The sequence below is a fragment of the Elaeis guineensis genome, chromosome 15 (genome assembly GCF_000442705.2).
Source record: "Elaeis guineensis isolate ETL-2024a chromosome 15, EG11, whole genome shotgun sequence".
Taxonomy (NCBI): Eukaryota; Viridiplantae; Streptophyta; class Magnoliopsida; order Arecales; family Arecaceae; genus Elaeis; species Elaeis guineensis.
The window spans coordinates 55583844-55595863 of NC_026007.2; the positions used below are offsets into that span (position 1 = coordinate 55583844).

General features: G+C 35.7%; 1 protein-coding gene and 1 long non-coding RNA gene across 3 annotated transcripts; one reads left to right on the forward strand and one right to left on the reverse strand.

The window, feature by feature from the left end:
* Window positions 1–3039: 3039 nt before the first annotated feature.
* LOC105058048 (uncharacterized) lies at window positions 3040–10172 on the forward strand. Of its 2 annotated transcripts, none has more exons than XM_010940824.3 (5): window positions 3040–3200; window positions 4046–4090; window positions 4184–4311; window positions 9426–9551; window positions 9637–10172. In XM_010940824.3, exons 2-5 carry the CDS (start codon window positions 4058–4060, stop codon window positions 9812–9814), a joined length of 465 nt encoding a protein of 154 aa, XP_010939126.1. In that variant the 5' UTR covers window positions 3040–3200; window positions 4046–4057; the 3' UTR covers window positions 9815–10172. The 2 variants fall into 2 exon arrangements, with proteins under 2 accessions (XP_010939126.1, XP_073105650.1); XM_073249549.1 differs by having other exon boundaries at window positions 3044–3199; window positions 4007–4090.
* Window positions 10173–11104: 932 nt separating this feature from the next.
* LOC114914837 (uncharacterized) lies at window positions 11105–11808 on the reverse strand. Its single transcript, XR_003802690.2, has 2 exons — window positions 11607–11808; window positions 11105–11389 (listed from the first exon to the last, which is right to left on the reverse strand). It is a non-coding gene; the product is annotated as an uncharacterized lncRNA (long non-coding RNA).
* Between the last annotated feature and the right edge of the window lie 212 nt (window positions 11809–12020).

Below are 12020 nucleotides of genomic sequence, written 5' to 3' on the forward strand. Positions count from 1 at the left end.
GAAGAAAATCTGACAGTCTTTGCGGCCAAATCCATGGAAAGAAAAATGATGAACTGGCAGTGGATTCTTGAGATTTTGGAGTGGAATCCAAAGGAGGAAGGGAACCCTTTTATAGATGGAATTCTAGGTTTTAATCTGTATTTTGAAGCCCCTCAAAACCTCCTTTTCCTAGCCAAAATCAGAGAATAGGAAGACGACTCCTTCTCCCTGCCTCACGTGCATAGCATGTGAGGTTTAAATTTTTTTTTTAATCTTTTGGGTACGAGTTATTACATTTTCTCCCTCTTAAAATAATTTCATTCTTGAAATTAACATACTATAAAACTGAAACCTTAAGAGTGAAATTTTTATCTTATCCTCAAGCTCTCCGATAGCTTTCTTTACTCAAAATTTTAATCTTCCATTATAACATTCTCTGAATTAGAATCAATCCTTTCAATCAAATTTAAATGACTTAAACCATCACGCTTTCACTGCGTACTCTGATTTAAATCCATCGAATCTTTCAAATTTGCTAAATAAATTTTGATACCATTCTGTCGCGCTTCGAATCCAATATCTGGATCAGATATGTGATGACTGCAGACTCCTTAGAGCAAGCACTAAAGAATATACATGACTTATAAAATTTCTTACAATCTCAATATCTATAATGATCTAAGTTTTATAACAATTGATAAAACTTGTCTAATTATAAATTCAATTCCTTCAATCATCCGATTAGGTATCAATGATGCTCTATTTATTCATCTGCTCATCCGTGAATCCAAACCATAGCCAATCATGAGTATCCTATAACTCTAAGAAGAAAAGAAAAATTAAGGAAATGTGAGCTTTACAGCCCAATAAAAATTTCCACACACTCACACCAACACAATAATAATATAATTAAAAATAACATATAAATATTAATCAAAAAAAATATAAACCATGAAATCTCATCTCGAGTATCCAGTATAGCTCAATATCGATATATACAAAAAACATACATCATATATATCGAATATCCATCTTTTCAAGAGTAATATACTGTACATATATAATTAAGTAAAACTTCTTTTACTTGATTGTAGTTTAATATCTTATCATCTATCTCATTAACTTGATTTGCTTTAATTAGCAGTTGTCTTAGGGTCATGGACTAATTATGATCACGATTCAGCCTGTGACTGGCAAACCATGAATCATATTTCGATCCATGGTGGCAATCCATACTAGCCGTGCCTCAGCTCGCGATGACAATCTATACTAATCATACTTCTGCTCGAATAGTAAACCAGAATATCCATGATTCAGCTCATGGTGGCAAACTCAAAATATCCATGATTCAGCCCACGGGACAAACTCAAAATAACCGTGATTCAGCCCACGATGGCAAACTCAGAATAACCATGATTCAGCCCATCGTGGCAAACTCAAATACCACGTTCCTATCCATGGTGGAACTCTTCTCAGTTTAACGTGGCCAATTCAAATATCATTTTCTTAATTATCACTTTATTAAATCTCCATTATACCAAAAAAATATGATATCATATTATGTTCTTTTTAAAAGTCTCAATAGCCGGTATCACAATTCAAACCATGCGAAAAGCCATCAACTAAAAGTAGTCATATTGACAATTATATATCCATCAAAATCGGTTAGAAAAAATCGAAACCATGCAAAGTAGAACTAAACATACATACAGATGTTTGTGTACAAGAATTCTTATTTTTATTGGTGATTAATCCAAATACAGAAATCAATAAATTTTTCGATCTACGAACTCGAAATCAAAATGTTCCGGTCAACATCTTGTACAGATGGTCGCACCTTTACATGATCAGGGTCAAACATAAAAATTATGTGCGATTAAAGATGAAAAAATTATAAAAAACTCCTAAACATCATAAGTCCAGGACTGCTCCTAAGATCAACCAAGATCTGGGTTTGTCTAAGTACCTGCATCCTCTACTAATCCGTCAGATTTTTAGAGAGAAAAATTCATAAAAAGAAAAAAAAAATTTAGAAAAAGAAAATAGAGAGAGAAACTCATAGAGAAAGAAAGTGGGGAGATATTAGAGAAAGGAGAGAGGAAAGAGAGAGACTCTCTTTCTCCCTGCCTCACGTGCATGGTTATAGGTGCATGGTTATAGGTCAGGTTCAGATTTGGCTTTTCTTTTTTTAGATTCATCCCACGTAAATCCAATTCATTTATGGCCCGACTTGATATGTTTGTCATCCGTATTTAAACCATTTCTATATCTTAAACCAATCCACCTAATTTGTCAAAGCAACGTAAATATGTTTAACCCATTAAAAACAACTTGCGTGTTAGCCTATTTAATCTGATTCAACTGATTTAGTAAACATATTATGCATCTTAGATTGGATTATTTGTTTAATAGAAAAATTAGGATGCAGCTTAATAAAATTTTAACTCAACTTGCACATGATCTAATTCATGTCCAGTCCAACCCAACCCGACCTAAGAGTAAAGGAGCGGGAGAAAAACCCAAGGATAAGAGAGATGAGTTTCTTTATGTTCAACTCGAGGTTACATCTTGATTATGGTTACACTAAATAAATTTACCGGCTTACTTGGTAATCTGGTAAAGCATCCTTGCCATCTAAACCGATGCGTATCGTCAGTATTTAATTATTTTATTTAGGATAGAAAACTTTTGGTATCAAACAAGCCCTTTTTTTCTTTTTCTTTTTTTTTTTCCTACCAAAAAAAAAAAAAAGCCCTTTTTTCCTCAATAATAACGCACCGGTAATGGCGTTGCTATCCTCCCATCGAGTACAGGACTCCTGGTGCGGTTGGTAGACAACCCGCTCCTTTGGGTCCTACCCTAAGAGCAAACCACTTTGGCGAGGTCTACGGTCTGGATCAGCCACTTAAACCATTTTAAGAAAAAACCGACTTTGTTTTTCAAAACCGCTCAACCGTCATCAAACCGGTACTTCATTCGAACCGTTAGTGGTTCATATAAACCGGCCTTTTCCATTTTTTTTTAATTTAATAATGAAAGTGGCTGCTTTTAAAATGCAAAGTTTTTCTCAATCCGATCGATTCGGACGCCTTGGTTCTCCATTGGGATATTCTCTCTCTAGGCCGACATCAAGCTCGAGATTTGGCTGCCGGAACTTGGCAGCCAGACCCTCTCTCTCCCTCCATTCCGCCTTCACGGCCCCCTCATCCCTAATTTACGAGGTTTGTTGCTTGTTTCCCCTTTTTCTTGTTGGATGAGTAGATATTGTTTACTTTGATATGGGGATCCTTCCCTCTCCATGGCTCCTGGATACCCTAGTCAATTGACTATTACGGATTCTCTTTCTCTTTTCTTCTTAATCCTAAGTAAATGTGCTCTGCGTACTTTGTTGTTAGGGTTTCTTTTTCCCCTTGCAAACCTTTATTACATGATGGACATGTCAATAGAAAAAACGATGGATACATTTTTCTTGTTTTTAATTATTTTTAGCAGAAGCAAAGATGATGGTTTTAGATAACGGTGTTATAACTATGATTAATGGGTGTTATAGTGATTTCGGCCATCCCTGTTATGTTATTGAGGTAAATAACGTGGAAAGATTCACATTAAAAAAAAAAAGGAAAGGTCTGAAAGCCATTATTTTCCCTTGTAGTGAATCGTTATAATGTAGACAATGATAATTGACTTTGCTTATTCTTTTAAATAAAATAAATTTTCAAAAAACTCAAATTTTTATCTCAAAATTCTCACCAAAAATGATTGTATGGTTTGAAAATATTATTATTTTATGTAATGAAAAGTGAATGTTAAAATAATGCTGTTATTTTTTTTTTTTTTTGTTATTGTCTATTATTTTTCATTATAACGATTATTGTTTCAGTAATTATTTAATATTAAGTAGGATTGTAAGAGCCTCTAGAAAAATATTAATAGATATTTTTATATAATATATTTAGTATGTAATTATGATGACATCTATCATTTTCTTTTTATTTAACCACTAACCCGTGACCCGATCACTTTTCCGGTTCGATCGGCGATCCGTTTTTTAAAACATTGTCTACAGCTTCCACCATTAATGGCGAACGAGGGCTGCTCGTCGTCGGGGTGGGTAAGAAATGGATCCATTTCTACTTCCTTCACCTTCTTCGTGTTCTTCTCTCTCTAAAGATTCATAAACCACCTTCTCTCTGTTGCTCTTCAGGAGGCAGAATCAGAGGAGCTCTATGGGGCCGAGTCCGGATGGGTGGAGGCTCGGACATCATGTGATCATTTGTCTTCGCTCTGTTCTGATCTCTCTAACATCCCCGTTCCTGATTCTCCTTGCACCAGGTTAGTGTTCATCTCCAAACACGATTCGATGTTTTTTAATTGGTTCCTCTTTTTGGCTAACCTAAGTGGAAGTGGATGGAAGAGAATTACTAAGAACCTGCGATGGGTCATGAATTAGGCATGGGAGATCACTGTATGTGGAAACTTTGTGGAAAGAATGAATTTTTGTGACTAATAATGATGACAGGGATCTGTCTTAATGGGTTAGTATTTGGTTGTCCTCTATACGGTAATTTAGAGACTTGGTTCTTATGGGTAAAGGTGTCTTCTACTCTATACTTTTTGTTGTTTTCCTAGATCTTACTCATGAGCACTGGATTATGCATGTTTAGACATGATTTTAATTGTGACAAGGAGTGCTGGATAGACCAATAACAAATCCATGTAAGTTATGGTTGGTTGTGGCCTTTTAGTAGAAAAGGCTGGTAATTGAAACGTAAAAGTACAAAAAGAGTTTTGTTACTTTTGTATATATTGATTAAAAATAGGATTACTCAACCAAAAATACAATGCAAGTTTTCTTTTCTTTTTCTTTTTCTTTTTTAAATGTGTCAGACATTGAATGGTCAGAAAGATGGACCGATAAGTTTTCATCACATTATCTAAAACACAATGCAGTTACAAGCATGCCTGTCAGTTCCTAATTCTAGTGTTAGTTATCCTACATTATGAAAATAAAGGGTGATTTTTTTTTCATTTTTCTTTCTCTTTTTCTAAGAAAGAGATTAGTGATAATAAAGTAAAGGGAGAGGTTATGGGCCGAAATCATGAACTTACAACCAATTTAAGGATCTTTAATGAATCTTAGCAATGTATCTTTAAATGGGTAAGCCTGCCAATAGGGTTTTTCTCCACTATGGTGACTAGTTTATTGTGGATATTCCATGCATTTATTATCACTCATCTAACACCCAAACCCCTAATGGTCATAAATGACACAAAAAAGTTGGATTTCCATTTCTTTGCTTTTTATCTGGTCATCATAGAGTCATGTTGTTCCCTGATGCATGTCTCTTCTAAGAATATTTCGCTGGAAGATAAAAGGTAAAAGCTCCAAGTCCATTTGTTAATGATGGAAGTCCGCTTCATTTTGATAACTTCATGATCAAAGCAGGCATCATCAAAAGATTCTCTTTGTCTAAAGTTCACCCTAACGTGCCAAATGCCACATATTTGATACATCCCCAATGGATAACACTATAACCATGCCTCCTTGATTGCAATTCTTGTGCCTTCTATCGTCACATGCAACCAGTTTTATTTTTCTTTCCATTATTTGTTTTAATCATCTCTACTTTGATGTTGCATCTTCACAAAGATGTGATGCTATCCTCTCATTCATTGTCACTTCTGGACTGATCCTCTTTCAGCATGATGTATAACAGTATAAGCCCTCTCCACTTGGCTTCATGCATTTTAATCTCTCTAGCCAAATCCATATTGAAGACAATTTGGAGTTCGATGACTAGAATTCTTTAATTTGGGCATTCATGTCGACAAAAAAACATAGTGCCATCAGAAGGCATGCTGAAAAATAGCTTTTTCATAATAGGAAGATACCTTTGTGTACTGCTTGTATCTTGTCAAAACAGACTAACACAACATGATACGTTCATGCGATAATCTTGTAACTATAACCATAATTATCCAACCCTGTCCCATCTATTTTGGATCAGCTTTATGCATCATCATTTGTCAAACCTTCTTAGATTATTATTTCAAGCTTTTTTGTTTCATATCTCTTTTTACAATCTCCATCCATGTTACCTTAGGCATTTGCCTTCTTCCTTAATATCCTCTAACAAAAATTAACCCCTTTTATTGGATTCCTCTAAGATCTTCACCATACATGTCCATAGTATCTTGATTGTTACTCTATCATTTTATCTTTGATTCTGGAACTTATATGGCTCCTCTGTATACTCTTATCTCACTGTATCCTTTCTAGTTTACTACACATTTTTCCCAATATTCTCATTTTGACTACATTCAACGATGTTGGTAAACTTTCTTTGTTGTTCAATAGTTAAGCCACATAATTTTGCAACCCTTATTTCTATTTGATCAATTTTCTTTTAAGTCACTATGGTATGTGACTATGAGTTGATCATGTAGCTGCTGAGAGGCACTTCCTCACCTCACCCAACCAATTATAATTCTATTATACTCTCTCTCTCTCTCTCTCTCTCTCTCTCTCTCTCTCTCTCTCTCTCTCTCTCTCTCTCTCTCTCTCTCTCTCTCTCTCTCTCTTTTAGAGAACTAGGACAAGAGTAAACCCATAATCATATGATATGACTATAGTTTTATGCTACCCATCAACACTAACTGGTTTGGAATTAAGCCTTGGTTGAGTTGAGTTGAGTTGTAGGACCGGAGTAAATCCCAGCAAAATTGAATTGAGGATAGGACTCAAATCTTGGTCATTGGTTCCTACCACCAATGACTTCACCAACCACTAACCTCTCGATATGTTTCATTTATTCTCCACTATTTTGCATACCATAGCTATAACCAGCATTATTTTATATAAGTAACCTCTCCATTAGTTTGTATACTTGATACTATATGATGAAAAAAATTCACTTTGTGATATCTCTTGTCTATCGATCATAATTGTTGTCTCATCTTCTTTTCTATTTTAAATAAAATTGCGTTCCAAATGCTCTGTTTTCATTTTGCTGATTTTGGAGCTCTCATGCTTTAAATCTTTCTTCCCTAAATACAATTTAACATTTAGTCATGTGCTTTAATCATCAATTAATACCCTACATGTAATAGAAACTATGGCATGTTTTCTCACTAACAGCAGCAGCTGTTGAAACCTTGTGTATTAGCCTCACATCTACTGTTACATATCGGACTAGCCATGAACCAATAAGGTTGGGGACATACACACTTACAATGGGAAAAATGGGTTTGTCCTGCACCAACTCAAGGCATATTGACATCTTTCTGACCTCATACTATTTGGTATGCATTCTTTTTCTTTAAGAAAAATGTCTGCTCGTTTGTAGCAAGGTGTATCATGGCATATTGCTCTTGTATCAAAGATGATACCATATTGGCCAGCCATTTATACAATACCATTTCTTGAGATTTGAGTGTTTAATTGCCCATAAGTTCAGTATGATTAGTTTAAACAGCTGTGAGGTTAGTGTCATTGTTGGTGTAAGACTCATGTGACTGAGAAGACAAACAACTCCTAGCCCTTGTCTTTGTTCAGGGAAGCTCCTAGCCCTTGTCAATGCACCGACATACATATCCTCCATAATCTTCAACTAAATTACCTCTCTTGGCAGCCTATTATAAGCTTTGTGTAAGTCAATGAGAACTATAGGTAAATTTTTTTCCTTTTTATTTATATTTTTTATCAATTGCCTAAGCAAGAAAACAGCCTTTATTGTTAACCTTTCTTATTGCCTAATTATCAATTTAATTGAAGTTACATACTTTCCCGATCAGGCTTCAAGCTCCTTATTATTGTTGTATTATATTCATTTCTCTTGTCTTTCTTTGTCCAATGGGTAAGTTGGAACTAGTAAATTTGTTTCATCAAAGTTATTGTAAAGAACTAATGACCCTCATCTATGATTAAGCAAGTTTCATTTGGAAATATCCAAGATCAAATTTCGTAAATATGGTTTCCATAATGCTGTGTAGAAACAAGTGAGAGAGTATGGGTATATGCAATGCAGAAGAAAGTGAGATAGTGTAGGCATACATTTATGTCATCTCTGACAAAATTAATTGTATTTGAGAAAATTAATTACAAAAAACTGAGGTTACCTGTAAAATGAGACCTATAATTATCTTTGTTCGATAGAGATGATTAAACAAACTTTAATTTTTACAAATTAATCCCATGAAAAAGTTACAGAAAATTATAGTCAAGTAAAACCAAGGCATGAACTTTAATGGTACTAACTTACAAAAATAAATAAAATAAGGGGAAATGCTTTTTCGAAGAATATAATTATTTTGACTATTCTAATGCTTTCCAAAACTTTAAAAATAAATCCAACACTATATGTGAAATATTTGCATGGGATGCAATTCTAGCCTTATATTTGTGAAATTCAAGCCTTATATGGCTATAAGAATCAGGTTAAAAAATAAAATTTATTTTCTGTTTGATCTACAAATTGTTTGGGTTGTTGAAAAACTTAATTTTGTGTGTGTATGTGCGTGTGTATAAGAATTTGTTTAAAAATAAATTTGATTTTCTGTTTGATCTCCGTATTTGTTTTTGTGATCGATAAACTTAGTCTTGTTTGTGTCTATAAGAATTTGGTTGAAAATAGTGATCTTCTGTTTGATCTACATATTTGTTTTAGCCATTGCAAATCTTAATTTAATGCTTATATTATGAGAATATTTCTTCAGATTTGGGTTGATGAACCAGTTCAAGTTTTGAACCATAAAAAGTCCCATTCCAGAAATATGCTTATCCTCCATAATGATTTGAATGCTGGTATTCTTTCCCCATATTCCTTGTGAAAGAATGATGTCCATCTCCTTCAAATGCACTGATGCTATTAGCTCATCAATCCAGAGTTTTGGTTACTGCTATGTTGTTTTCTGCCTTTGGGTCAAACAATGATGTAGTTCATGGGTTGCATGCTGGCTAGAATTTCAATTGCCTCCAAGTCCCTAATGGATCATTCATCACTGGCTGTTTGTGTTAGGTGTAAGTTTTGGCAGGGGACATCGTTCATCATGCGGTGTAAAGATTTGATTGCAGTAGCTAAGTTCTGATTCTCGCTGTTCTTTCATCAGATTTGGCCGGTTTATTATCCTTCAACAGGGAACCCGTTCATATGTCAGGTTAAGGGATTGTCGATTAGCCTTCTGACAGTGAATTTATGACTGTTCAACTCAGTAGCCATTTTAGGTGTATGCAGAAACAATGCTGACAGAGCAAACTGTAGATATTTGCACAATTTTATCTCTCAGATGATTGGTAATCTCAATTTGCATGCAAATGTGCATGTGCCGGTAGGTTGATGTTGGGGTGTGCGTGCATGCATGTGGGTCCATAAATCCTATACCTCAAGCATAGTACTTGAACCGCATCCAGCTTAGGTTGCATTTCTAACTGAAGCATTGCATTTCAGATGCCACCACCCTGCTGAAAACTGGCTGTGTTTGAGCTGTAAAGATGTCCTGTGCAGCCGCTTTATCAACAAACACATGCTCAGTCATCATCAAGAAACGGGGCACTGTCTAGCTCTCAGCTTCAGGTGTATTATATCAGCATTTGTTTTCTATGATAAATTGATTTCAGTAGACATTGTTTTACTTATTTTTTCTCTGAACTTGTGACAGTGATCTGTCAGTATGGTGTTTTGCATGTGAAGCATATCTTGATGTTCAGATGATTTGGCAGTTGCGACCTGTTTATGAAGTGGCCCATCTGTTAAAATTTGGACAGAGGCCACCTTTTCTTGCCATTGAAAGCCTGCAGTTAAGTACTCAAAATGAAGGTTCCTCCTCAGGATCTTAATCTTCCAGTATGTAGCTGTCACAGCTCCAGTTGAGGTGAAGAGAGGGTTTCATTCATGTCTTCATCCTTCTTCAGTTAAAATAGGGATTTATGTTTGTTTATTTATGTTTGTGTTTATTCCCATACTGTATCATTTTGTGGGCTAACAGAAAGATGTGAGAAATAGTGGAAAATTTTAGTTCTGTTTGAACAGAGATGCCAGCAACTGAACTCTATATTTCTTTCTTCTTTTCTTGTGTTTTTGCTTTCTCAAAGAGAGTAAATCAATAGTGCAAACCTTGAACTAGTGAAGTCACTGGTTTCATTCCCCATATTTGAATGGAAATTTCTTCCTGAGATAACTGCCCTGAGAAAGGACTACTGAAGCTCATTTTTCTCTACTCTTATGCTTTTCAGCCTTTCAGCTAATTGGATACCAAAGTTGGCCAATTGTTACGTCTTTTGTCAGTTTGCAATTTTGAGCGGCCTATATTTGATGGTCAAAACAGGCAGGTGGTTCAGTCACAACCCGTATATGATAATTTTTCTCGTTGGTTGCCCTTTTCCCCTTTTGCTTGGTTTATACTGCTTCATGTTACTCTTGGCTAATCGTAATATAAAGTGTTTGGTTCGCAATCAGAAACAGAATGGAAATGGATTGAAACGAGAAAATGAAAACCAGAATAGTCAGTCATATTTTTGAAGTGCTTGATTCATTTGGTTTATGATCAGAATTGAAATAGACATTTGAATTCGGAATTGGAATAGGCATTTGAATTCTTAATGAAGAATCAAAATTAGGTTTTAGGAGGGTTCAGTCATTTTTATTATGTTTTAGAATTAGAATTAGAATGAGATTTTTTTTTAATCAATCAAACAGTTAGGATGGGAGCTGCCCGTTCCCATTTCATCCTGACTCCCCCAACGACCCCGAAGATTCTCGAGAGCATGCATGTTTGCCTGACCGGCATATCGTTGTGGTTTTGTATGGGCACGACTTTTCTCGAGCGTCCTACAACTCTGGGGCGTGACTTCTCTCCAGCGTGCTACAATTCCTCTATTCTGACTCCTCTCCCCGGTCAACCCAGAAATTACCATTGAGTGATGAGAATATGATGAAAGTATCATACAGCCTGTGGGGTTGGTTTGGGTGTATTCCGGTTCATAATTAAATTAATGAGTTAACAGGTTGAGATCCAGTAGTACGATGGGATTCATAACTTAAAATGAATGGATTAGATTAAATGTCAAAATCACTGTGTCAAAATATTTTGTTACCCTTTCAAATCAATCCAGAATAGAACCAAACCCTGTAATAAATTACCAGTTTATTTGATCATAGCATGGTCATACAGTTATTACTATTCGTCTGTTTTGGTAATCATCAATACATTTGTTTCACCAGGCCAAGCCGAACATCCAAACATACATCCAACCTTTAGAGTTCAGGACACAAACATAAAAAAAAAGGGAGAAAAACACACATAAAAGGAAAACAAACACAGGTATCATCTCGATATAACTCGAGTGCATGTGGGATGTCCAACTTCCTAGTTGCTGCCACTAATTCTTTGCTGCTGGTTTGCCACCGTTACCCTGCTTGAGATTAAAAATCAAAATGATTAGAGCTACAACATAGAAACAAACACCTACCTCCACCCATCTACCTCTATCTAATTCTAATATTGATTCTAAGTATTACGTCAAACAATATTTCCTTCAAAACTTTGCTGAGGTTGCCTTCCCAGTCCTATGAGACTGTTAAGAATCTTAGTTTTGGAAGGAGACATGCATGCAATGAAATCCCTATTACCTTCTTCCGGGGTTCACGGGGTTTCCGCTCGGCCTTTTTGGGGGCCTGCTTGGATGCCGGAGCCTTGGGTGCAGTCTCGCCAGCCTTGGGCTGTGCCGTGAGCCCAGCAGGCTTCTCAGCTTTCAGGGACGCCATTCCTCTCACAGTGCTCCTCTCACGCAACAGAAGACTAAGAAAAGCTCTTAGAAGTGGTGCTTGGCTTGGGTTTGTCACTGCCTGGGGAATGGTATTTATAGCAAAGCCTGAGTAGTACAAAGCATGGAATTAGATTCTAAATTCGATGGACAAAGTTGGCTTGAATAATTGTAGCATGAGGTAATGGAATAATAGCTATTGGTGGCTTTTCCGTGGAATTAGATGCATTTTAGCACCGTCTCGGTATAATGATGAATATGTCTGGAGATGATTGGATGA

Excerpts from the sequence above, each read along its gene's own strand:
- LOC105058048 (XM_010940824.3), top strand. The coding sequence starts at position 4,058 with ATGGCGAACGAGGGCTGCTCGTCGTCGGGGTGG. Across the intron at positions 4,312-9,425 it reads CCTGATTCTCCTTGCACCAG|ATGCCACCACCCTGCTGAAA; the intron begins GTTAGTGTTCAT and ends ATTGCATTTCAG. Across the intron at positions 9,552-9,636 it reads TGTCTAGCTCTCAGCTTCAG|TGATCTGTCAGTATGGTGTT; the intron begins GTGTATTATATC and ends AACTTGTGACAG.